Source organism: Heloderma suspectum, chromosome 5 (genome assembly GCF_057233095.1).
Source record: "Heloderma suspectum isolate Gila_16-S chromosome 5, 16-S_ref, whole genome shotgun sequence".
Taxonomy (NCBI): Eukaryota; Metazoa; Chordata; class Lepidosauria; order Squamata; family Helodermatidae; genus Heloderma; species Heloderma suspectum.
This window is the reverse complement of record NC_139462.1, coordinates 96,303,105-96,329,674: the sequence shown is the minus strand read 5'-3', so window position 1 is coordinate 96,329,674 and position 26,570 is coordinate 96,303,105. Positions and strand designations below refer to the sequence as shown.

The 26,570-nt window shown below is 43.8% G+C and overlaps 1 protein-coding gene across 4 annotated transcripts in view; it reads right to left on the bottom strand.

Moving 5' to 3' along the window:
• The window catches only part of LNX1 (ligand of numb-protein X 1), a 135,092-nt gene that overhangs the window by 92,691 nt on the left and 15,831 nt on the right, over nt 1-26,570 (bottom strand). For 2 of the 4 annotated variants that reach the window (XM_084856753.1, XM_084856754.1), the window contains exon 2: nt 5,749-6,245. In XM_084856753.1, coding sequence (XP_084712879.1) covers nt 5,749-6,140 — 392 coding nt within the window. In that variant the 5' untranslated portion in view covers nt 6,141-6,245. Of the gene's footprint in view, nt 1-320; nt 468-5,748; nt 6,246-26,570 lie in introns of those variants that run through there. The other 2 variants (XM_084856755.1, XM_084856756.1) reach the window with 2 other exon arrangements.

The window sequence follows — 26,570 nt, the reverse complement described above, 5'->3', positions numbered from 1 at the left end:
CAAATACCAACTCACCAGAGGGAGGTGGAAAAGGGAAATAACAGGCTTGTCTCAGCTGTTTCCAGCACTTTGAAAAGACAAAGTGCTAAAGAGGTATTCCTGTTCCAAGGCTGGGCATGTGGCTGTTGTTCATGTATGTATGTATGTATGTATGTGTGTATCTGTGTGTGTGTGTGTGTGTGTGTGTGTACACACACACAGACACACACACACAGGCACCAAAGAGTAAGTGAAGGCTCCCCCCCTCCAATCCTTTAAAAAGACAAGACAGAGACACAACACAGAGACATCACCACAACATCACAACTGTGAGTACTCACAGCTCTGAGTACAGGAAGTGCAGATTCCCCACATTGTCTATGTAGTTTGCAGGACTTAGCCAAGGAAGAACCAACAACAGGAGAGCCTTCATCTTTCAAGTGCAAGATTTAAAGCTGCAGCTAGGATTCCTCTTTGCCCCTTTCTCTCTGTGATGGGACACAGAAGGTTTGTTTGTTTTTTTAGAAAAAATGCCAGCCAATTCCAGGCTCCCCCTTTTAAACGAGGCTTTCAGTTTCAACGCAACCAACAGCACTATGAATTCATGCAAATCCCTTAAATGAAGCTATGCTGGGGGGGGGGGATCATTGACCTGTAAGAGGATTATTTGATCTGATTTTCAGATGGAGTTTAGATGTGAGGGTTTTGGGAGAGCAGAGCATGGTTGGTGTGAGGCGAGGCAGTGACTTATTGCTGCAAAAAAATCCAGACTGAGGCACACGGGAAAGAGACCTGCCTCCTGCACTCTTCAGAGTGGTTCTTCAGAAGCAGCTGGTACATTTACATCATTGGCCAGAGAAGCAGATGGGTTATGAGCTGAGCTGCAAAAGAGAAGAGGGTAGGAAGGAACCTGGATGTGGCAAAAGGGAAGCCACACAGGCAAGCAGGCGGTGTGTATCACGGGCTGTCCTCGGTCGCAATGCCGTCGGAACAGATTCAACCAGATGGGGGGAGTGGGAAGCTATGGAAAAGCAAGGCTCCTGACTATCAAATTGAAATCAGATTTTCGCAACCTGCGTAGGCAGGTGCAGCCATCCAGGGGAGAACAAGTAACCCAAGCAGATTTTAAAAGATAATAAATGCACTTTCGAATAAGGACCCATTTAGCATTCCATTGAACAAGTAGGTTGTAGTGTTAATGATAACATCCCAACAAACAACGTTCAAGTCCACAATCTGTAGTCAAGTGGTGGGTTTTGCAGGTCACTCTTCTATAGGTGCAAGGGAATTATATTGGCTGTCATGGATTCCCCCCCCCCGCCCCCTCCCCACAACTCCCTATCTTGGAAAAGGTAATATATAATTATGTGGCTTGTTCCAAAAAAGAATAATAAACTTGGTGCCTCCAATAATTCTCTGTGCAGATCCAATCATGGAGATACCTTGATTCCTGTATTGTTCCTCTTACTTGTCTGTTGCTTCATCAGATAGGATCATGCGGGATCTTGCAGATAACGGCTTCCTCTATTCCCAAATGAACAGCACACTGGGAATGTGGGAAGTAATCCCGGGGAACACCAAATGCTCTAGGTTTCCCTAGAGTATTCCTGGGTTCTGTCTAGAAAGCCAGCTCCTTGACACTGTTATATAGGTCAGCCATATGGAATGGTTTGGGTGAGACCAGTGCAGAAGACTACAACCCGGTTCACACATAACGGTAGCAAATCATGGGTTAATTAAATATGTAACCTCTGATTGTAGGTTACTCCATGATGTGTGAACCTGGGCACTCTGAGTTATTTGTGAGTTAAACAACCCAAAGTTAACCTGCGATTGATTCTTAGGTTAACTTTGGGTTGTTTAAACTACAAATAATGCCTAGTGCCTGGATTCACATGTCATGGAGCAACCAATGATCAGGTGGATCTGAGGTTGCATGTTCAAAATGGCAGCAGCACACATGCAGCCCACAAGCCAGGAAATCGTGGGTTAATTAACCCATGATTTGCCACCGTTACATGTGAATGGGCCCTACAACAGCCCATGAATGACTTAAGTGGAGTGTTGAAACGTTATCTCTGAACTCTGAAATGAGAGCCACCTGTACTGCCTGAGGGTTCTTTTGCACAGTAGCACAAAACCTAGAAGTGAAATAGAAAGTGCACCTGGAGTAATTATTATTGGATGCTATTTATTTATTTCATTGAATAGATGCTCTTCAGCCTATGGTTTCAGAGCAGCTTACTAATTAACATTAAAAAATAGAATATACCAAAACAAATACCCTAGTAAAAACCAATTACAAACCACAGCAGACTCAGCAGAGCAGATTAAAATATTAGCTGTGAAACCAAATGAAACCTGGGGTGCTTGCAGACAGAGGGCTCCTAGAGCTACCAGTCAAAAGGCATCAGGCATCAAGCAGAATAATCAGCTATTCCATTTTTCTAAAGTTAACTGAACTTTTGTGGCAACAAAAAATACTTTAATTGTTTTAAATTGTGCTTCTCATGTATTTGTTTTAATCAACTTTCATTTATTTATGTGCTGTGAGTGCGATTTTCTTGGTAGAAAGGCAGGGCACAACTCAAATTAAAAAATCAATCAATCAGTCGATCAATCAGGAAGAAGCAGTGAGAGGGTGGGAAGTGGAAAACAACAATGTGAGGAGCTTTAAAATTGTAAAATTTCGCGTTTGAGGCAGGACAATTGCAGGATAAAAGCCTCATCCGGAAGCAACTTTGGATTGCAGGCAAGTGTCACTCCCCACAAAGCCCCTGCCCACTTCACTGTGGAATAGGGGTGTATATGGTTTGTTAAATCCATTCCATCTGTATTTCGTGGATTGTCAAGAGTCTTTCATTCTGTTGTCCGCTCATTGACAGAATGAGACTTTTTTAGGGACGTATGAGAATTTTGTTCTGCTTGTGCTAATGCATATTAGCGCTGATGAGCATCAGCACAAGCGTGCACTTCTGCTAATGCGCATTAATGGAAGTGTGTACTTCTTCTAATGTAGATTAACACTAATGCACATGAAAACTGCTCTGCAAGTCTGTGGAATGTGCACAACTTGGAAAAAGCCGGTCTGCTGCAGGATCTATAGGTCAGATTCACAGAAATTCAAACTCATTTGAATCTGTTGTGGATCTCTCCAACATCCCTACTCGAATTCTAGAAAAGTCCTAAGAGAACACAAGTGCCACACTGCAAAGAAGGAACAGGTGATATTAAGAGCTGGGTCTAAAATGGCTGTCTCAAATGTCTCAGGGAAGAAAAAGAGAAAAATACGTAGGCCAGGCAGCATGTTGTCTTGGATCTCCCCTCTAAACAAACATAAAAGGCTTTCTGCTTATTGAGATAGAACCAGGGAGAGAAAATGGCAGTAGCTACTGAACCAGTTCTGCTGGGCTACATGAGGTCAAGTAGTGTCTCTAAGGTATTTGAGGAAGCCAAAAGGTGTTTTTAAGCCTTAGGCATGCAACAAATCACCACAGTAAAAATAGTACTTGGCCCATTTCAAATTCTTTCGAAGTGCTGTATAACCCTTAAATCCAGCCTGACAGCAGTTCAGCAGACTAGATAGGTAAGCAAGCATAATTCCAATGCTTCACCGATGAGACAAGCTGATGCAGGTAGAAATTAAGAACAAATTAAGAAACTTGCTTAATATACCACATATTTGGTGACTATGACAGCTAAGAGTGGACATTTTTTCCTTCAGTTCTGGTCCTAAATGTAGCTAATTAGAGGCCAATGCCGCCATGTGAGACCTATTTCTCAAATATATATAAATAAATGCTTGCTACATCACTTGCTACAGCAAAAGACAGGGCCTTGGGTACCCAGAGGGGGTCGACTGCATTTTTTCTGTAATGTTTAGAGGGAATTCACATTTGAAAACACACAATAAGCATGGCCTCAGGCCCGCAGTTGTTCAAAGCTCCCAGGAGCTTGTTTACAATGCATTTCCAGATACACACAAGTGTCCTTCAAACCCCACAGAAAAGACACAGAATGCCAGAACTTGTCTTTGACTGCAATGTGTGAAGCCTGAAGCAGCCCTCCGTCACCTCTGAATCAAACATTTTGGCTGCAACTCATGAGGTTCTGATGCACACATGGAGTTCTACAGATGGAGTTTCTCCAAACATTAGAGATATATTAGAGGAGTCCTCGCTGGTGCAGAGCTCCAGGAACAGGAACCATAGCCATGGGACTGGGGCATATATGTGCAACAGTATTCTGAATATTATGTGCCAGTGTGATCAGAAAGTGTTTTTGGTTGCACAATAAAAACTGGAGCACACATTGCTTTTGGCCATGGGGGTGTGACTGTGACTTCCTGCTGGTGAGAGATTCCCCACTCTGCTATGTTTTAGTCACTAGATGGATCAGAACTATTCTGTTGTGAATCACCACACCCTTCTTCCACATTCTTGGCAGCCACAAGAGCAGGCATGGACACTTCATAACACGATGCCTCATGAGTAAAATATCATAGCAGAGAGAGGAATCACACACTACCAATATGCATGGGAGTACTACCAAATATTATTACAGTGAGGAGGGGGGAATTCTTCACCTTTGGGAGGCATTTATTGATGTTTATGCAAAAAATAATTGAGAAGAAAAGGAAAAAGAAGGAAAATTATATTGGGTTGGATCCATAAATAGAAGGGCTCCTTGCCTTTGCAGAAGATACTGTGATCTAGCAGAGGCTCCCGCTGGAGGAAGCGGGAAAGAAGTTTCCACTGATTTCCCCTGAAGCCCCCCGCACTGCCTCTGACACTGTTTCAGAACACCACCACCCCCAATCTCCATAACAGCTTTTCAGTGGACACAGCGGGATGGAGGAATTGGTGAAACAAAACAAATCTCTTCCTCCAGCGGGAAAGTCCCATGAGTGGAGCTCTGCTCACAGGAATTCTGGATATATAAATCTAATATATTCATGCCATTATGAGATGGTCTTCCAATGCATCAAAAATACATTCATTTTGTTTCAAGAGCTCCTCTTACATGCTGATGGTTACCGACACTAGCATTCCTCTTCAGAAGGAATGAAGATCTTCTGTCATCCCAACAACAGTATTTTGAGATCTAATGGGGAACATGTGGCCTGTTGTTCTACAGAACAGCCTTCTCCAACCTGGAGCCCTCCAGATGTACTGGCTGGGAATTATGGGAGTTGCAGTCCAACCCATCTGTAGGGCACCAGGTTGGGGAAGGCTGTTCTATTATTTCTTTTCAATAAATGTGCCTGTAACCATATGCAGCAGACATATCACATACCCATTTGGCACTTATACACATGGGCCTTATATTTTATTCAGTCTCTGAGGTGTTAATTATGACTAATATAAAACCATGGATTGCACCTCATAAAGTGAGAAAGAACAGGCAGCTTTAAAGACACATTTAGGATAGCTTCTCCCAGTTTATTTTTTAAAATAAGGTCCTCTGTTCCCACATTGTAATACAATGAAACAGAGTCAGATTTTGCCAACAGACCTTGAAGATTCACCTCCTTCTGACCCAGTCGGGGCCTTTGAAGGGAAAGGGGGAGCTCGGTCTTCCCACAGTCCAGCCTTCACCATCCTGGCACCCTCCAGATGGGTTGGACTATGACTCCCAGCATTCCTCTGCTGGCTGGAGGATGCTGGGAGTTGTAGTCCAACATATCTGGAGGGCAGTGGGTTCATTGAACAGAATCATAGAATAGTAGCTTTTTCATTAAGGGGAATAAACACATACTGAAGGACTTACCCATTTTGAAAATGTTGTTCAAGGTTACAGCGTTGCACGACCTCGGAGCAGTGTTCTGTGAAAGGGCAGCTAACCATTAGCTTATCCAGGAGTTTATTTACTAGTATGCTGGATTTTCTGCAAGTCTGTAGGATCAGAGGTTTGCGATCCACCGGGCAGAAGTCCCTTTCCACGAGGAAATCCGTAAGGCAAACCATGCAATAGGTGTGACCACAAGGTGTGTCCAGAGGTTGAAGCAAAGGTTGCAAGCAGATGTGGCAGATGAGATCATCATCCACGTCGTCTGTGTAGCTATAGACGTGGTTCTCTTCTGGGAGATGTGGCTGGCCGCAGACCAAGCATAACGGAATAGAGCTTCCATCGACTTCTTCTGATGGATCTGTTTGACTCATAATTGGAAACTCTTGTGTCACCAAAGGGGCAAAGAAAGTTTAATTTGTAACCGTACTTTAATCTCTATCTGAAATATTGTCAGGTGTTTCTGTAGGTCTTCAAACCTGTAGGGAAACATCACAGGATCAAATGAAATTGTGTTGAAGCAACTTTTATGATTGACAATTTAATGATACAGCACACAACAATCAAACTTTATTATACAAGCCAATCGGCCATGACGCTAAGAAAATACAACAAAAGCTCAAGTTATTGACCCAGGTTACAATACGAATGAACCATCAACAGAAGAGAAAAAGAAAAAAGCCTTTCAATCTAACTCCCCTAATGGAAACCAAATTCTCTTAGACAAAGCATTCCCCAAATCCTGATGCAAACATCTGCAAATGTTATGTCCCTTCCAAGAAAAATCCAATCTTCTGTGAAGGTTCCAAGAATTTATCTCTCAAGGAATTATACAGCGAGCATGACAGAAGAGTGAGATATAGGTTGTCAACTGACATCGATCCATTAATACGGGAATTATAAATGTACCAATAAAATTTAAAGTCTCTCTTCATATGAATATAAGAATGGGCTTCTGTAGTGATTTTTTTCCATGTGAAAACTGCATAGTTAAGTTGGAATGTCTAATTCAAAGCTTAATAGAAGGACCTGGATTAAATGAAATAACATATTGGCTGGCTACCTTGAGAACTGATTTTATGCAACTGTCAGTTCACTAAGCAGCCTTAGCCACTCTTCCTTCAGGTTCAGAGACCCTCCTGCCCATGTGCATAACATGTGGGTGCCTCATTATTAATTGATTAATTATTGCTCTCTCCTGCCTTTCCTCCAAGTAGTTCAAAGCAGCCTTCATGGTTCACTCATCTTATCCTCACCACAGCCCTGAGAGGTATGTTAGGCTGAGAGAAAGTTGGTCACCCAACGAGCTTCATGGCTGAGGGGGGATTTCAACCTGTCTAACCACTACCCCACACAAGCTCTCTTAATACTGACCTGCCTTACAGGGTTGTTGTGAGCTAAAGTAACCATAGTGTATGAACACTCAAAATGTGCTATATAAATGCTGTCTGTTCTTATTAGTACCCAATAACTGAGAAAAACAATGGGGCAAGATACACATATTCACATGTCTGTTACTGCTCACGTCTTGTCATATTCTGCTGCTAGCTGCACTTCCTCTCCTCTGTTCCCTCGAACTCCACACCTCCAGGAAAGTGGGTGATAAGAAGTATATCTCATAGGAAGATAGGGCTAACTCTCCTCGCCTTTGATGAGCTCCTGTGCCTTCACAAGCTGCATGGTCAGCTGAAATTTGGCATGTAAAATTTGCCCTGCTGGTGCCTGTGAATGCTGCAAAAGGTTTCACTTGCTGAATTTCTGCTTTTCCTGCAGCTGTAAAAAATAGAATGCCCAGTGCTTTTTTTTCCTGGAGAAAAAAGTACCGGAACTCTTGTATTACATTTCCTCTGGAGTAGATGGCAGTTAATTTGTAATGAACAGCATTAAAATAGTGGACAAACTCTGGCCAGATCTACACCTTGTGTCATATTATTACAATCCCATCATGGTAACCCTATATCCTTCTTGCGCATTTATACCTCACAGGACACACAATGACATTTGTTGCGGTATTTTGGATAATGTGGAATAAAAACCAGGAAATAACACTATGCTAGTGATATGTAGAATGTGTAATGTGCCCCACCAGTTATCAGTGCACTTCAATACCACTATAAAGCAGTAGTGTAGATCTAGCCTCTCTCTCTCTCTCTCTCTCTCATATAGAAGAAAAGGTGCCAGAACTCATTTCCAGTGAGTTCCATCAGAAAATAAGCACTGGCAGTCCCATACTGGGGGGGGGAGGCAGAGAAACACTTTCAACCTATACGGATGCTCATACATCAAAGTCAGTGTCTAGGATGCTGAAATGAAGTTGATTTCTCAGTGCCATTACTAAGCCACTTTGCAACACCTTAATACATAGTCTTTGGCTGCTTCGCTAAAGGAGAAACTCTCAGTGAATACATTTTAGAGTTGGTGCAAAGCGACAGGCAGATTTTTCCAATCTTCAAAACGTTTTGGACTTCAACTCCCATCAGCTCCAGCCGGCATGCCCAGTGGTCAGGAACGCTGGGAGCTGTAGTCCAAACATCGGGAGGAGACCCAGTTGGAGAAGGCTGTTCTAAGAAAAGCTCACCATGGTGGTCAAGAGCTGCAGGTCTGACTCGCACAGTGCAATCCCAGATATGTCTACTCAAAAGTAAGCACAACTGAGTTCAACGGAACAGACTTCCTACTAAGCGTGTACAGGATTGCAGCCTTAAGGTTGTGGCAACTACTCCTGGCAACTACTGTGCCAGCAGATCCGGATATCACTGCAGTAACTTCCGCAATTTCCACTGCACTATAGTGCTCCCCCCAGTCTAGAAACAAAACAAATCACCCCCCTCCTTCTGCCTCATGCTGTACCTAGAGATAATTCAGGCTTGGCTTCACCATGCACCTCCACAGCATTAAAAACGCCACTGTGCCTGCTGCTTCGTGTTTCTCAAGCGTTCAGGATTTCACATGAAAAAGCAGTACTATAACTGCCATGGGCCTGAAAGATTATACGACAATTTCATTAATGCCAGCGGGGGAGAGGGAGGGGAAAAAATCCCCTCTAGATATACCATTTGTGGCAGGCATAGGAGAAAGCCAGAAAGGGATTAGGGTCAGACTATAATATTTAGGTTAACTGCAGCCTATGTTTATAATGCAAGTAACTGCTGTGTGCTGTACTTTATTCTGTCACCACTCGCTAGAGGTGTCAGATTGGTTCCTGCTGCAAAGAGATTATTTAAAGCTTGAAGCTACAAAAAAGCTGCATCAATGAGTGATATTGAATTGGTGTTCAGGGCATTAAGAAGGCACTCCTAAACGTGTTTACTCAGAAGAAAGCCCCACTGAGTTACTAGGGCCCACAGAGGCCTAGTAAGTGTGGTTAGGATTGCAGGTTTAGGATTGCAGACGGAGCATCTATTTTAAACAATTTCCTCTGGCTTGTTCTCGGGGTTTTTTTTACTGCAGTTTGCACACAAAATAGTTTGCTGAAAAAGTGGTCCCAAGGGTAGCAGCGTTACCTGGGCAGTGTCACGGCTGCCCAGTGTTAAAGGAATAGGCCAGAGATTTAATGTGTGAGGCGAGGAAGGAGTTAAAGACCTTGCAAGAGAAATCCCAGAGGGATGGTGAAGCTGAAAGGACCCCAGACCAGGGAACATCAGTGAACTGGCAAGGGGGCAGCTACTGTTCAACATAAATCTTTGACAGCCTTGGGCGGTGGCCATGTGTCCTCTTTGACAGAGGACCGTCCTCTCTTTGCAGGGTTACCAGTGGACTGTCCTTTGTCGGGAAGTGTCCTCTCTTTGAAAGGCTGGTGTGTTCAGTTCCAGTTTAAATATAAAGAACCATAAGGACAGTTGCCCATCAAGAGATGGCACCTAGAGAGCAGACTGAACTGGCAGCCACACAAATCACATGGTCACAATCTCCTGCGCTATGGTGAGATGTACTGTATTTCTATTTATAATAATTATTTCTATATTTGTATCTATACACATCAATTAGCGCATACAATTTCTATGCAAATCAGTGTCTTCATTTGTCCTGTTTTGCGGAATGAATAAGTCATCCTAGCGTACAATAAAGTGTGCTGTGCCTGTATTTTAGGGAATGCAGTCAGAGCAAAATATATAGTGCTCTAATAATACTTGGAGCATTTCGGGTAGTAATATAAGGCCTCTGTTTTACTGAATGCAAGTTCCAGGTCTTACCATTCCAGCCACCCTTGTCTGCCCTATCCTGGATCTGATGAAGAACATCCCTGAGGGCACATTATGATTCTGTATTAATGCAAGTTTGTTTTTCTTAACTGATCAGTTAGTCACTTCAGCAGTATACTTATAGTGCAGATGTATACATGTCTGCTCAGAGGTAAGTCTCATTGCTTTTAATGGGGCTTACTCCCAGGGAAGCTTGTAAAGGATCGCAGCCATAAACGGCTAAAGATTCCAGTCAGATGACACATCAAATAAATATACTAATAATATGTGAAGCTTCAAAGGATTTCAATGTGCTGTCCCGAAATTAATCAGCTTTTATTACAGGCAGTTAAATGTTGCTGCCATTTTGAAAATAGGGTGACTGACATACAAAGAGTTTATAGCTGTTCGGAAAGTCATCCTAGTGAGTCAAAGTCTGGCACATGAATAAGGTTCAGAGCTTCAGATTGTGAATGTATTGCTATATTGCCCCACCCCCTCTCTCATACAAGTAGTTTATCCAGTTGGAATCAGGTTTAGCTGGAATACGGCACTCTTTACACTCTGTGAGTGCATTTATATTCACAATAAAAACAGGGCAAGAGGGAAGCATTGCTCCCTTCAGGCCACATTTGCTGTTGTAATAAAAAAAAGATCAAAAAGACCCACACATGTATAGGCAAGTCAATGCAGACCCAGGGATGTGTCAGATCCACAGATTCTAGGCAGTAGGAGGTGCGGGGTGGGGATGGCTAACAGCCTGATGCAAAAAAGGCATACACAGTGCTGGTGCAACCCACTCTCTAGCAGAGAGTCCTGGCTAACCTAGTGCACCCTGGAAGACAGATACTGCAGCAGTGAACTACCGCAGGCATTTCCCTGTTTTCGGGTGAGCAAACAGCTACTGATTCAACAGGGTGGGGAAGTGAGGTAGTTCCAGGGCAGCGGTATCTGGCTCCTGCATGGATGGCAGGTGGCACTGACTGGCAGAGCTTGACTGACTGCTCTGGCCCACTGGGGTGAGGGAGAGGGGGCCATGCCAATGCAGTGAAAGACCTCTGTGAACCAGGCCTTCCTGACTCAGGCTCTCCAGGGAAATCTGCCATCTGATGTTCTCCTGCCCACTGCAAGCCATTCGCTCCTGACGCACAAGCCCACGGGAGGATTGATTCACACAAGCTGTCTCCTGGTTCCTTAGACTAGCTCTCAAAATTGCATCGCAAAGCATGTGATTTGTAGCACACCGTTCGTGAATTTCCAAGTGCACGACACAAGGGACACTTGACAAACACCCTTGGGAATATTCGATAATTCTGCAGTTATGCCACAGATGGGGTTTCTGCACAATATAGGATTTTTGTTGTGGACTAACACAGTGCAAGAAGAGGAGGGATGTTTACTTATGGAACAGTGATAGGCAGCAAGTATATGCTGGGGGAAAGTCTGCTGTTCATTGATGTGTCCTGAACCAGGACCCCGAACCCTTGTCCTCAGAGGATCCCGACCCCTCATCCTCAGAAGAAGAGGCTCCTGAATTAACTGTTCAAGGAGAGGACTTGGTTACAGAAAGGGGTGATGAGGCTTCTACTGCATCAGGACACAGTTCTCCAGCAAGACCCCAGGAACCTGCTCCCCTGTGTCCAGAGGAGGTGGCGCTGCCATCCCTGGACTCTAAGGACTCCATTCATACAGACACGCCACAGCCAGCCACCCCTGCGGTGGTGCAGCCTGAGGCTGCTAGAATAGACCTTTTCTTTAAGAGAAAAGGCCTTAGTCAGTGTGAAGGCAGGGCAAAGGAAGCCAGCCCCCTATGTAAAGCTCAGTCACAATCTGCTGCTTGTCGGAGCAACACAGAGGGCTAAACTACACGCTATGTTAAATGCATAGCGTGTAGCTGATCCTAACTTCTTCTTCTTTCTTTTTTTTGCTTTAGTGTGGGTGTGTGGGCTTTGGCTCAGGATCACCACTTGGGGGTTAAACCCTCCCACCTAGCCACTTTCTCCCCACCCCAGCGTGGAGGCTAAAGAAAGGCCAATGCGCCAATGGAGGGTTGGTGCCAATGGAGGGTGTGTGGGTTTTCTTTAGCACCTGCGTGTGCGGGGAGAGGGAGAGCGGCGGAATGGGAAGGTTTAACCACCCATAAAGTGCAGTGGTCCTGATCCAGATAGGGGCCCCACATGCTTACACTAAACAAAAAATGTTAGGATCAGCTACATGCTACACATTTAACACAGTGTATAATTTAGCTCCCAGACAAGCTGGTTTCTAGCTCCAGCACCACTCGGCACTATGTATGGCCCTGTCCTATTCCTGTTGCCACGTTCCTGGGGAACCTGACTGGCTCAAAACCCTGATAAAGGCACAGTCCATAGTGGAACTCACCAGTGCACAGTGACGCCAAGGCCATGACAGAAGCAGAACAAAATGGGATGATGTGATAGTAGTATTCAGGGATTTGTGCATTCTGGCTTAGAATTTAAAATTAGCCTTTATGCTGATAATCTTTTGCTGTTTATTTTGAAACTCCAGTCCTCGGTTCCAGCTTGGATGAAACTGATTAATACTTTTGGTGATTTGTCTGGTTATTCAATTAATTGATCAAAGTCGGAAATAATGCCGACTTCAATTTTTTGGTTTTGTTATGTTGTTTGTTTGTTTGTTTTGTTGACACTCACAATAAAAATTGATTTAAAAAAATGGGATGATGTGCAAAGAAAAACAAATTCCAGTTTGTGGTCACTTGTAGTTCTGTCCAAATCACCTAAAGCATTTTTACCCCACTCTTCAACCAAAAAGGTTCCCAGAGCAGCTTATATACAATGAATAAAAACAACACAGTTACTCCCTACACAGTTACAATCTAAAAGACACAACAAAAAAGGGGAAAAGGATGGGGAGGGGAGAGGAGAGGAGAGGAGAGGAGAGGAGAAAAGCAAATGCAGGCACCTATTTTTAAAGTTAAATAGTAGTTCTAACAATGATGACCAGCTGGAAAGGAAACAGAGAGAAAAGTAGCTGGTTTTTCAGCAGAGCTGATGAATGACCCTGCTTCTCATCTCCATTTGCTGCAGCCTGCTTGAAGGGCTGCTGCCTGTTGAAGCTGTGGTACAGACACTGCATGTGCCATATTGAGGACTAGAAACTTGCTCTTTGAATAAAAGCTAAACCTCTCTGTGTTTTGTGGGATGCATCAATGTCAGCAGTGTATGCAGAATGTTGGACTCAATACAATTCAAAGAAACAAAGAGACCAACTATGCCCTAGTATTGGCACAGCAGTAAAATCAGCACATTTATTAGTAATACTTAAGTATGTTATTTCATATGTTCGACGCCATGATGTATGTATGGATATTATAAAGCTAAATTTTGGGGCTTATAATGAGCATTAGCCTTTGTCCTGCCCCCAAAAGAAATTTCCACAGATACAGAGTGGTCACCTTGCATATACATGCAGCCAAGGACCAGACATAGGCAGATATTTTAATAACCCTAGAACTATACAAATATTTAGAGTCTGACTATGATTTGGAAATCTTCTCAAAAGATAAGTGGAAGCTGCAAAGAAATGTTGCAGTGTGGAGTGCTGCTGTTCAGGATTTCAGCCACTCCATTCCATTCTCCACCCCTACACACACACACACACACACACACACACACACCGTTTTCCAGTTCTCCCCTCAACAGTCAATCAGCATTTGGTGACCACTGAGCATACTCAATCCTCATTGGGCTGTTATTCAGGTTTCCCCTCACTTTAAGTATTTTTCTAAATTGGGGGGGGGGGGTACTTCTGCAAACCTTGAGGTTCCCCAAAGCCTGCTTATATCTCCCGTTTGGGCTATAGAAGCAAGAGCATTCACAGACTTAATATCATAGTTAATGGGAATGAGGAGTTGAGAAGCCATATTTAGATTTCAAAACAGTAATTTAGGCCATATTCTTTTTTCAGTCTGGAGATCATCGAGTTTTTCTACATGGCATCATCTGTCCAAACTGGATCTTGAAAAGCAAAGGTACTTTCATGAACAGAGGTTCCTCTTTGGAGGGAAACTTTCATGAGATGTCATTTCCAGACAATGCCATCAACTTATCTTGATGGTAGATAGCCTATGAATCAACATTTGCAGTCTAAATACAGTTGAAGATATTGTCCAGTTTAATTCTGGATGCACTTTAAAGGGCTGGTTTTGACCTATATTGGAAGAGGCAACATGGTGCCCATAGGCACTTCCCCCACAGTGCCCTGCAGTTATCTCTGATTTAATTTAATTTAATTAAACTAATTTGGGTGGCTGAAAACATTTCAAAACAAAGCACTGGCCTCCGGCTGCCTCCCAACTTTATTCCCTTGAATGCCTCTGGGACCCACAGGCCCAGAGACATTCTTAGGAAGTAAAGATGGGCAGTGGCTGGAGGACAATGCTTTGCTTTGAAGCACTGCCCCACCCCCAGAAAAAAGAAGGAAGGGAGAGACAGGCCCCCTTCACAAGGGAGGCTTGCGGATGGCAGTGAGGAAACCGGATGGAATGGATGAAAAAAGTGGGGAGTTTGGGGCTGGGGTAGATGAACTGAAGCAGGAAGACTTCCCAGTATTTTAGCTTCCTAGTCTTTTCGCTCTAGTGTTTTAAATCTGTATTTTAAATCTCTGCATTGCTGCTGGGTTTCATTCTGGTTGTACTGTTATATTGTGGTTTTAAGCATTTATATTTTATATTGTTTTATGCTGTGCTTTGTGGTTTTAATTTTTGGGAACCGCCCAAAGAGCTTCGGCTATTGGGCAGTATAGAAATGAAACAAACAAACAAGACCAGGCCTAGGGTGGGGAGGGCTGCAGAGAGCAATGGCAAGAGTTAGGGACTCCTGTGGGGTGACCCAATGGGGTGGGAAAGAAAGTGTGGAAGGGTGTGTGTGTGTATATGTACATGAGAGAAAGCTTGAGGGGGATGAAAAAGAGAAAGAAATGAGTTACTGGGGTGAGTGGATCTTGAATGCTGGGGTGTGGATTGAGAAAGAGTTGGTGGGGGGGTGGTACTGAATGAGAAGCAACTGTGAGTTCAAAGGAGCACATTGGTGTTTTGGAGCTCAGCTTTCATTATTCAGGTTCTTGGGCAAGTAACTTGTCTTTTAGCTTCACCAGTTTCTGTGAAATGGGTGTTTTCTGACTCGCTGTGCCCCCCATGGCAGCCATTTTGTAGCAACGTCCACAAAACTTTCTCAAAATTCCGAATGTGGCCACTGGCCCAAAAAACTTGGAGACTCCTGACCTATTAAGTCAATCAAAGCCTGGGACCAGACCATCTCCCATAAACACCTTCATGTTCACTTAATTAGTGGAGGCTCAACTTCAGATGTCCCACCTTCAGAGGTTAGGTAAGTGGCAACCAGAGAGAGGGCCTTTCCTGTGTTGGTGCCCCATTTCTGGAACACCATCCCCAGAAATATTGACTTGGCACTAATACTTTACAATTTAGTTACCAGGGGGCTGTCTTCATGAGTGATTTACTCTGAGCTGGCAGCGTTTGGAGGTTGTTGGGGATATATGATGTCGTGGCCATCCAGCAGCCACCCCGGAGCTTATCACGGAAAAACCAGATTTCCTGAGGCTGCTTAAAGTAGGGAGGTACGAAAGTCACTTACCTTTTCAAAGGGTGACATTTGCAGTGGGGGGGAGGCGCTCCGTACCTCCCCACGAAATCCTACCCCGGCTGGCTCCGCTCCACAGCGACTCCACGGAGCCGCCGGCCGGGTGCATCTGCAAATGGTGGCTGGCATAGCGGCCGCCATTTGCGTCCCTTCACTGAGCCGTGATAGGCTACGTAAATACTTACGTAGCCTATCACAGCAAAAGCGGGGCTGCAAATGGCGGCTGCTACACCATTTGCATCCCCGCTTTTGCTGTGATAGGCTACGTAAATATTTACGTAGCCTATCACGGCTCAGCGAAGGGACGTAAATGCCGTAGCGGCCGCCATTTGCATCCCTGCTTTTGCCGTGATAGGCTACGTAAGTATTTACATAGCCTATCACAGCTAAAAAAGGGAACACAAATGGCGGCTGCCGTAGCCACCGCCATTTGCGTTCCCTTTTTTTTTTTTTGCTGTGATAGGCTACGTAAATATTTACGTAGCCTGTCACCACCTCCGCAGGGATGCAAATGGCATCCCTGCGTTAGCTGTGATAAGCTATGTAGGTATTTACGTAGCCTATCACGACTAAAATGGTGAAGCGAATGGCGGCCGCAGACGCGGCCACCATTCGCAGAGCAGCATGAACGGCAGCAGGTGAGTACTCCATTTCGCGCACCTTTCGCAGGGTGGCAGGGCAGGGGGCTTCATTCCACCACAGGTTTTGGAGGGCCGAATGCACTGGCATTCGGCCTCACTGAGATCCGTGGCGGAATTCTCCGCCATCCCTAGCTTAAAGTCCGATTATTTCCTTAAGCCGGGTTCTTCTCGGTATAGTTGATGTGTACCCCAACCCTGCATTTAGTTCGGGTATGCTAGCCCTGCCCAGGGGTGTGCCTTTCACTGTGACCCCGATCAAGGGGTGTTTCCTGTGTGTTTCCCATCCCTGCACAAATCAATTAGTGTCTACTCAGAAGTAACTCCCATTGTGCTCAATGAGGTTTGTCCCGTGAATGTGCACTTCAGAATTACAGAGATCCTCCTCAATTGAAATAGCAGATTTTAAAGACTAATTCCCTAAAGGCTGTAAAGTGCTTTCCCGCAGCTGCAATTCTCTGTTGTTTGGTTTATTGCCATTCAGGAGTAATTACTTCCACCTTTGAGCACCGGATCCTGTGCAGCATCAGGTTAGAAAGGGGGCTTGTTTCCCATCCCTTCATTTCCCCTCTGTCTTTCCCAGCACAAGCATATGTGTGTCTACTCAGAAGTAACTCCCACTGTTGTCAATGAGGCTTGTCCCCGAAATGTGCACTCCTGGAGTTACTAGATCCCCATGAATTGCAATAACGCGTTTAGGAGCCTTAATGTTGAAGCTTTGAAGCTTCAGTTGATTGCATCATCGGCTGATCAGGGCAGAAAGAACATTGTGTTCTTTTAGTGAATGTTCTTTAAGGGAGTAAATAATGCTGGGGGCAGGGTAGACAGAGAGAGGGAGGGAGGGAGGGAGAGGAGGACATTTATGTAGCGATACAGGAGGAAACCTCCTGGGCTTTTATCAAAGGTGAAAGGGGGGGGAGCCGGGGGGGAGCCGGGGGGGCGGAGACTCTCTTATTGGTTGAGCATCCCCTGCCTGTCAGATGATGTTCACTCCACCCCCCCCAAAGTATTTATGTGAAGCGACTTTTACTGGTGCGATACACTCACTTGTGGAGCCCTGCGTGGACCAAAGCCGGCTCCTTGAAAAATCTGGGTAAGCCACTATTGGGTTCTCCTTCGTTCTCCCTCTATTGTGGAGAAGCATCCAGGTGAAGACTATCTTACTTTTTTGCTGTGCCTTTGCTGTGCCATCATTTCATGATCCTTTGCTGTTTTGTTCCTGCTGCTTTGGGGCTGGGGCTTTGTTACTTGATTGTTAATTGTATCCATTGTTGTATGGTTATTTGTAAGTCACCTTGGATACAAATCATGGAAAGGCAGGATAGGAATATTTTAAATAAAACAAACAAAACATTCCTGCACCCTGAGTCTATCTATGCATGTTTATTCAGAAGCAAGTCCCACTTTGTTCATGGGGCTTACTCCCAAGTAGGTGTGTATAGGATTGCCACCATAGTTGCCCATTATATGAGCTCTTTAGAATGTTTTATCTTGGATTTCTATGAAATTAACAGGTTAACACATGTTCAAAAGATTTGTTTCTTGTTCTCTGGTCTGAACAAATTAGTTATTTACAAGATGGCATTATTTGCCACAGCCACTGAGAAAATTAGAATAAACGTATGTCCTTTAATTGCTATTTGACATCATGGAGATCATCTTATATAAGTTGTTGTGGAGATGTTTAATAAGCTTCTTGTTTTATTTGATCATATAATGATGGTTGGGTTGGGGGGGGGAGCTGCAACTGCAGCGTTATTAATTATTGTATTAAGTCGGTTTTCTATATACATGCAGCTTGCATTTTTCTGAATTCTAAATAGAGCCCTGCTTTATGATGACCTATGGTTATACACAAATACATTTTGAATGACTCTCTATGCATATAATAAGCATCTCAATCATAGTGTTCAGCATATGTAGCTGGAAGCTGTAGCAACTCCTGTTACCTAGCAGCCTGCTGCACGTGCTCCTTCCTGTCTGTGCTTCTCTGTCTGTGTCTGTCTCTTTCTCTCTCTCTCTCTCTCTCTCTCACACACACACACACACACACCAGGTTCAAACAAACAGAAATAGTATATATTGAATGTTTCCCCATGTATGTAAAAATCCCTGCACATGGGTAGGGTAGCTACCATTTCATGGAAGTGGGTGTTCACTTATTTTCTTCCTGACACATTAGTTTTCCACATACAGGGAGGTTTGGGATTTTTGTTTTTCCTTATAGCTGGGCTCTGGCACACTGAAGTCATACAGTCCAATAAAAAGACAGAGGTCAAGGGACATTCCTTCTACTACATGCTGGTAGCCTTAATAAATCTGATAGCTCAGCGTAAGTACAACTGAGGTGTCCAAGGGAGGTAAACATTCCACTTGAAGAACATAGTAAGAACTCTTGGTGAAGTGAGCAAGCATCTCACCAATGCCTTCACAGTGCTAGGGCATAGATCCATGCACACTTGCCATCACGGTGCTAGAACGTCTAGCCATGAAACTTGACAGAAAGTTAATACTGCAGCTCATACCTTCAAAACCACCATACCAAGTGTCTTGTTTCTCTTTCTTTTCCAGGAACTGACCTCTCCCCACCCCCACACTGCTTCGAAGGCAGTGCAGAACAGCCCCATGCTCCGCGCTTGCAAGAGGAGCGCAGAGTGGCCAAAAAGGGGCATTCCGGGGGCGGGGGGGCAGAAATGCCTGTACGACACATCCAATGTGTCTTACAGCAGCCTCCCTCCCCCCGCTCTGCCATCCCACGGCTAGACAGGTGAAATCGGCTGTCTAGCCAAAAATGCAGGGCAGGAGAAGCGCAGAGGGAACGATCCCCTCTGTGCTTCTCCTGCCCTGCATTGGATAGGCGGTCGCCTCTGAGTTTGGAGGCGGACGCCTATCTGAATAGGATTGTGCCCTTAGTTATTTAAACAAATTGTTTTGCTCCACCTTTACATTATGAAAATCTTCAGACCAGCTTAAAACTGCCTGCTGAATTTTAGAGATGTCTCTCGCCCTATATTCCTCTCCGGCCTTTGAGATCAAGGGGATACAGCCTTACTCCATGTTCCCCTGCTTACTGAAGTACGATTAATGTGAGCATCTGGCACCAAGTAGGGTCTTCCCAACCAGGGTGATGCGTATCCTGTGGAATGACCTGACTTCTTGTTGTTGTTCACTCGTTAAGTCGTGTCTGACTCTTCGTGACCCCATGGACCATAGCACGCCAGGCCTTCCTGTCCTCCGCTCTCTCCCAGAGTGTGCTCAAATTCGTATTTGTTGCATCAGTGATGCTATCTAGCCATCTCATCCTCTGCTGTCCCCTTCTCCTTTTGCCTTCAATCTTTCCCAGCATCAGGGTCTTTTCCAGGGAGTTTTCTCTTCACATTAGGTGGCCAAAATATTTGAGCTTCAGCTTCAGTATCTGTCCTTCCAATGAGCACTCAGGGTTGATTTCCTTTAGGATTGACTGATTTGACCTCCTTGCAGTCCAGGGGACTCGTAAGAGTCTTCTCCAGCACCATAGTTCGAAAGCATCAATTCTTCGGTGCTCAGCCTTCCTTATAGTCCAGCTCTCACAGCTATACGTTGCTACTGGGAAAACCATAACTTTGATTATACGAGTCTTTGTCGGCAAGGTGATGTCTCTGCTTCTTACTATGCTGTCTAGGTTTGCCATAGATTTCCTCCCAAGGAGCAAGCGTCTTTTAATTTCATGGCTACAGTCACCGTCAGCGGTGAGCTTGGAGCCCAAGAAAGTAAAATCTGTCACTGCTTCCATTTCTTCCCCTTCTATATGCCAGGAAGTGATGGGGCCAGATGCCATGATCTTCGTTTGTTTAATGTTGAGTTTCAAACCAGCTTTTGCACTCTCCACTTTTACCCTCAACAAGAGGCTCTTTAGATCCTCTTCGCTTTCTGCCATTAGGGTGGTATTGTCTGCGTATCTGAGGTTGTTGATAATTCTCCCGGCAATCTTAATTCCGACCTGTGATTCATCCAATCCGGCATTTCTCATGATGTATTCTGCATATAAGTTAAATAAGCAGGGCGACAATATACAGCCTTGTCGTACTCCTTTCCCAATTTTAACCAATTGGTCGTTCCATGTCCGGTTCTCACTGTTGCTTCTTGACCCTCGTACAGGTTTCTCAGGAGACAGGTAAGGTGGTCTGGTACTCCCATCTCTTTCAGAATTTGCCACAGTTTGTTGTGATCCACACAATCAAAGGCTTTAGCGTAGTCAATGAAGCAGAAATAGACGTTTTTCTGCAATTATCTTGCTTTCTCCGTGATCCAGCAAATGTTGGCAATTTGATCTCTAGTTCCTCTGCCTCTTCGAAACCCAGCTTGTACTTCCAGTAGCTCTCGGTTCGCATACTGCTGAAGCCTAGCTTGTAGGATTTTGAGCATAACCTTGCTGGCATGTGAAATGAGTGCAATTGTATGGTAGTTTGAACACTCTTTGGCATTGCCCTTCTTTGGAATTGGAATGTAAACTGACCTTTTCCAGTCTTGTGGCCACTGTTGAGTGTTCCAAATGTATTGGCATATTGAGTGCAGCACTTTAACAGCATCATCTTTTAGGATTTTAAATAGCTCACTGGAATACTGTCATCTCTGCTAGCTTTGTTGTTAGGAATGCTTCCTAAGGCCCACTTGACTTCACTCTCTAGGATGATGTCCGGCTCAAGTTCAGTGACCGCACCATCATGGCTATCAGGGACATTCAGATCTTTCCTGTATAGTTCTTCTGTGTATTCCTTTCCACCTCTTCTTAATCTCATCTGCTTCTGTTAGGTCCCTGCCTTCTTTGTCCTTTATCATGCCCGTCTTTGCACAAAACGTTCCCTTGAGATCTCCAATTTTCTTGAAAAGATCTCTAGTCTTTCCCCCATTCTATTGACCTGACTAGGGAGATGCAAAAGGCAGCCTCTTTGGTTTCTTCCACTAGATGAACATCTATTTGGTTATAACAAAAAGCATTACCATCTACTGACTGATTCTCTAACACTCAATCGCCTCACCACAAAACCCCAACCAACCTAAGTCTGTGTGATTCTTGGAAGATAATTTTCTAACAGTGCAAGCTGTACAGAAGATAAACATTCATTCTTTTCTTTTCAACTTTCTAGATGAAAATACATATACAAACATCTTGGATCATTTCAGTTGTTGTTTTTCTCTAGTGAATTTTGATTTGGAAATGTTGTCCACACAGCTTCAGAACTTTATTTCTTTGGCAGAAATGTTAGTAAAACTGCACCACATGCTTTTGACAGCTCTGTATAAGACAGACAGACAGACAGAAAGGGTGTGCACTTCCTGCATTTTGGCTGCAATTTGATGCAGACTTTCCTGAGCGTAAGCCCCACTGAAAACAGTGGGACTTATTTTCAGGTACACGTGCATAGGATTGCACTGCACACATGCATGCACAAGGAAACACCTCCCTCCATCTTATATATGAAGCCATTAAACCAAAAACCTTTCAGTCAAAAAAGAAACACAAGTTTCCACATACACATTATGAACCTTAGAAAATTTAAAAAGTTGCAGCACAACAAACTAGTCTCAGCTCCATTTTAACTCTTCACAAAAGAAAAAAATATGAAAGGATTTGAAAATCCTTCACCTGTATGCACTCACCAAGACCCTTTGTGAATTATAAATACTTAATAACAGCTAGAGACAACAGAGGTACAGGATGTGAAAAAAATAAAACACAGTCACGGACAGTTTGAAAACCATGCTGTGCAAACAAACAAACAAAAAGCCTCTGCCACAATTGTGTAGAATATAACTTCCTACATTTAGCATGCAATCCAGTCCTTAGCACACACATGGAAACAAATCCAGCCCAATGCAGCTTGATGCTATATGCATGTAAGGATTTGGAAGCAGGTTTCCATGTTTGTATTCCATGTGTGTATTCTTAGTTGGATGTCAAACTGCATGGGCACACGTGTGCTGCACGCGCAATCCAGCAGCCAGGGCTGGTCATAAGGCCCTGCCTTTTATAGCTAAAGGAGCTTACCTTGACTCTAGATGTATTCCACAGTGCTGTCTTGTGATGTTTCACAAGTTTCAAAGGATCAGTGACTTCACAGTATTTCACCTTCCAAAATGAATACTCTTTTGAGTCTTCCTACTTCTTGGGTAACCCAATAAAGTTAACTTTTGGCAGATAGTTCCTTCAGTAATCCACAGGCAAAAGGTTCAGGCCCCGAGACACCAAACAACCATCAAAGACAGAGGTGAACTGCTTTACCACCGGCATGCTTCCCTCCTATACATCAGGACACAGTCATGTGGCCTACACCAAGTCAGGTGCCCAGTGTCTCCTGAACTACTCCTTCAAATATGTGCTCCTCCTAATTGCCCTCATAAATGCAACGGCACTCCATGTAATAAATCTTATTATGCAAATGTGTGGAGTTACAGAATGTAAAACTGCCTGACTGCCACTTAAGTTGTTACGCTGAATGCACAGTCTTTTTACAGGCAGACAGGTCATGAACTAAAGATCAAATGACACAATTGTATCGATCTGACAGCATAGCCCTTTGGTGATTAATAATGATCACTTGGTCTGCAGAGGACTTTGAAAGTCAAGCCAGTGTGTGTAGCAGTTTGTATCTGGGAAAGGAGGTTCAGATCCTCGTTCAGCTGTGAGGCTTAACGGGAGGCCTTCTCTAGGAATAACCTCCTTCACAAGATGGTTGTTATATATGCAGTCTGATCCTCTGCTTAGGGCTGTGCTTACCAAGGAGTAAGCCTAGAGACAATTCCAAACATGATTAGGATCAGGCTGCACAGCTAGTCCTTTAAATGCTTTCCACTGAACCCAGTGGGGCTTCTGAATGAATATGAAAAGGATGAGGTTGTAAAATACTGTTCTTCTCTTGGAAGAAGGGAAGGAAACAAATATAACGAACAAAAATAAATGAAATAAATATGTTTTATTTTTGTTGATTAACTCCCCCCCCCCACACACACACTTTTCAATCAAACAAAACGTTGCATGGCTAACAGGCAAATAAATAAAATATCAATATAACAATAATAATTGAAGCGCAGCAATAAAACCCAGCTCCTACGCAGCAGAAAGCAAGCAAAAGCAAAATAGCTTTTGCTCTACTTGCCTTTCTGACAACGCTGTAAGATAAGTCACTGATGCACCTATTTTGCAGATGCAGAACAAGACTGAGGCAGGACAACTTCCTTGTCACAGATATACACACAGAGCCAAGTTGGACTTCAACCAAAAGGGTTATAGGTTTAAACCTAACTGTATATATACCAGGCTCAGCAAAGACGCCTATTGATTGAACTCAGGAGAATGGACAGCCCATTAAGACGGTGGTTTGACAGGATACAATTAGAGACGTATCCCAGTTGAGGGAACAGAGAATCCATCACATAACTGGGGGAAAGAATAAATCTACAAAGCTTGGAAATAAAATTATTCATTGGCTTAACTCCTCTAGAAACGTTCTGCTCCAGCCATTTCTACAAAGGGTTACTGGTCTCTATACCCCACATTTCCTTCATCCGTTTTGTGGCTGGTGGCTAATGGAAAACGTCCAAGCTAAGCTATCCATATTCTCCTGACATGCCTAATTACTAAACAAATTTGTCTTTCACCATATTCCAGAATTCCTTGAAGGTGCAAGCTGGATCTTTTGACAGCTAACAGCACATCCCAGAGCTGTTATGTTTTAGCTGTTTCAGCACAGTTGGGCAGCTAATCAGCAGCATTCTCCTTGGCCGTGTGGCTTCCCAGGAGGGAATAATCCATCCAAATTATCATTCATTTCAACATATCCAATAGAAGGTCAAGGAGCAGGAGGAAGATGAAGCAAGAGTGCATAATATAGATTTGGCAGATATCTTAGAGTCAAATTAAGGCACTAGAAGTAAAAAAAAAAATTAGCTAGCTGAGCAGTGGGAGGTTTACTATGTTTTTTATTGCAATTTGGAATTGCAGAAAAGTGAGCATATTGGAAAAGATAGGGTGGTACAAAACAAGGAAGGATGCAAGATTAAGAAGGGAAGAAGAGGGAAGGAAATCAGGAATTTGTAGCCATGTGATGGAGTAGGGATATATGGGGAATCAGATATCCTCTTTCCACTGGAGGCTCTGACAAATTCTCTGCCTGGGATCCGGAGGCTTCAGATTGAATCCAAATCCCCAAAAATCTCATGGAGGTTTGAAAGTGAAAGCCGAGCTCTGGAGGCAACCAAATTCTATGCTAAATGTCTATGCTTTTCTAGAATAAACTGTTGAGAGGCATGAAAAATGGGAACATCCTTTCCTCAAACCAAGTTCATTGTGTTCTACAAGTTATTTTTGTTAGTTCTAACTGAATCAAACCCATTTTTGTAATTACAACTTAAAAAAAAATCCAGCAGTTTGGCTAAGCCAACAACACCCAGATGTACATAAAAACAGTAGCCAGCACAAGAGTTTGTCCATGGAGTGAGCTTGGCTTTCCTTTACCTTCACTCTTCGAACAACACATATACTTGTCTCGAGAGCGAACACAAGTTTCCTTAGCAGTATTGGGTTGCATCTAACTCCTACTTATGGCATCTCTACACCAGCCTAAAATCCTGCATTTCAAACAGGGCTTTCCCCTTCCGTTTTAAATGCAGGATCACAATGACTCCCTTTTTCACGTGCTTCCTTTCCCCCCTCCCCTTTCCTTCTCCTCGTATCTGTGTCTTCCATTATCTTTCATTGATCTCGCTCCTCTTCTTGCCGTTTTTCCTTTTTTCACAGAGGAAACTGAAGTGGAACACAATGGGGTAATTTGATAGCTCATTATCAACAATCTATTTAAAACCGGAACAAAAGGCATTTAGTGCAGGAGATGCCCTGGAGGTTCGTGGCATCATGTAAAGAGCCCACAAACTTCCAGAAAGGAGCAATCTCAATCGCAGGATAAAAGCTCCGTGTGAAGAAAGCCCAAGTGTAGACCCACCGAAATGAATGGGATTTAAATTAGATTAACATTGGATACAACCTATTGTCTCTCCCTGCTTGTTTCTGGTGGGCTGTCTGCTTTTGGTTTGTTTGTATGAATGTACATTTACACATGAACAGTGTCATATTTCTTTTGTTTTAAAACACAATTTTGTTTTAGACTGGAAAACTGCCCTGGAGAGAGAGGGAGACACACCAACCAATCAGGGGTCTGCACAATTCCTGCTGCTTTACCTGGGCAAAGCTTGTTCCTCTTGAACTTGATCCTCAAGAGAAGATGCCACACGTGACAATATCACAGTTTGTAGACACCTAACACCATTTCCCAGATTGAGCTATCAATAGGTCACCAAAGAACCAGAATAATAAAAGATACTAATAGGCAAACAACAAAACCCCAAGTCATAGCTTTTCTCAGAACTGTGGCATAACAACTGCGTGGGCCTGTGTGACACAATGTTTGTATTGGTGCTTTTGAAGCACTAACTGCTTAATTCACTGACAGCAGTCTGACTTGACAGCAATGTACTCAACCGACCCAAACTCATACTAACAGTAACTTCGTACCACTATGTTGAAACCTAGATGAACTATAATTTCAATATAAAGGATGTGGCGTATGGATGACTGTATAGTGGAATCACGGTTCAAAGATTAGGGGCACCTTCCAGAGAGAGGGGAAAAATAATTACACATTAAATTTTTGCATAATTATTTTGTTTGTTGGGTAACATGTCACCAGAGGCACTTTTATTATAATCTTCATCTGGCTGAGGGCACAGAGAAGCCAACTGACTTCCAGTGCACCGTGCTCCAGATTCCTGGAACCAAAGTACAATAAAAACTGTGGTTTCCCCCCCAAAAAAACATTTAATTGATAATTGAGGCCTTTCCGTTAATTTTATTTGGGTAGCCAGGCTAAACAAACCACTGCTTTGGAAAAGAGCAGCTAATAAACCAATTTAGCATCAGCACAGTCTAGCTATACATCATGCCTTAGATCCTCATAGTTGCAGCTGAGTTAATGATTGATTGACTTGCCTAGAACTACTGTGGAATTAATTGGAAGCAAACTGATTCGTTTCCTGGGGGTCTGAAAAATTAATCTGAATTCCAGATTGGGTCCAAAGTAGACTGGGGGCTGAGACTTTGCTGCACCACCGTGACATCATCACCACATAAAAGAGCTGGTGTGTGTGGGCGGGTGTCCTTTCTGCAGTGGCATTCCTTGGAGTTCTGCATGTCATCAGTGCTGGCTCCAGAGTTCTGAGGGCCTTGGGCAAGACACCCTCCATGGGCCCCCTCCCTCATTGAGGCCACCTTCTCACCACCATTGCCACCAGCTGCTGTTGCTCCTCAT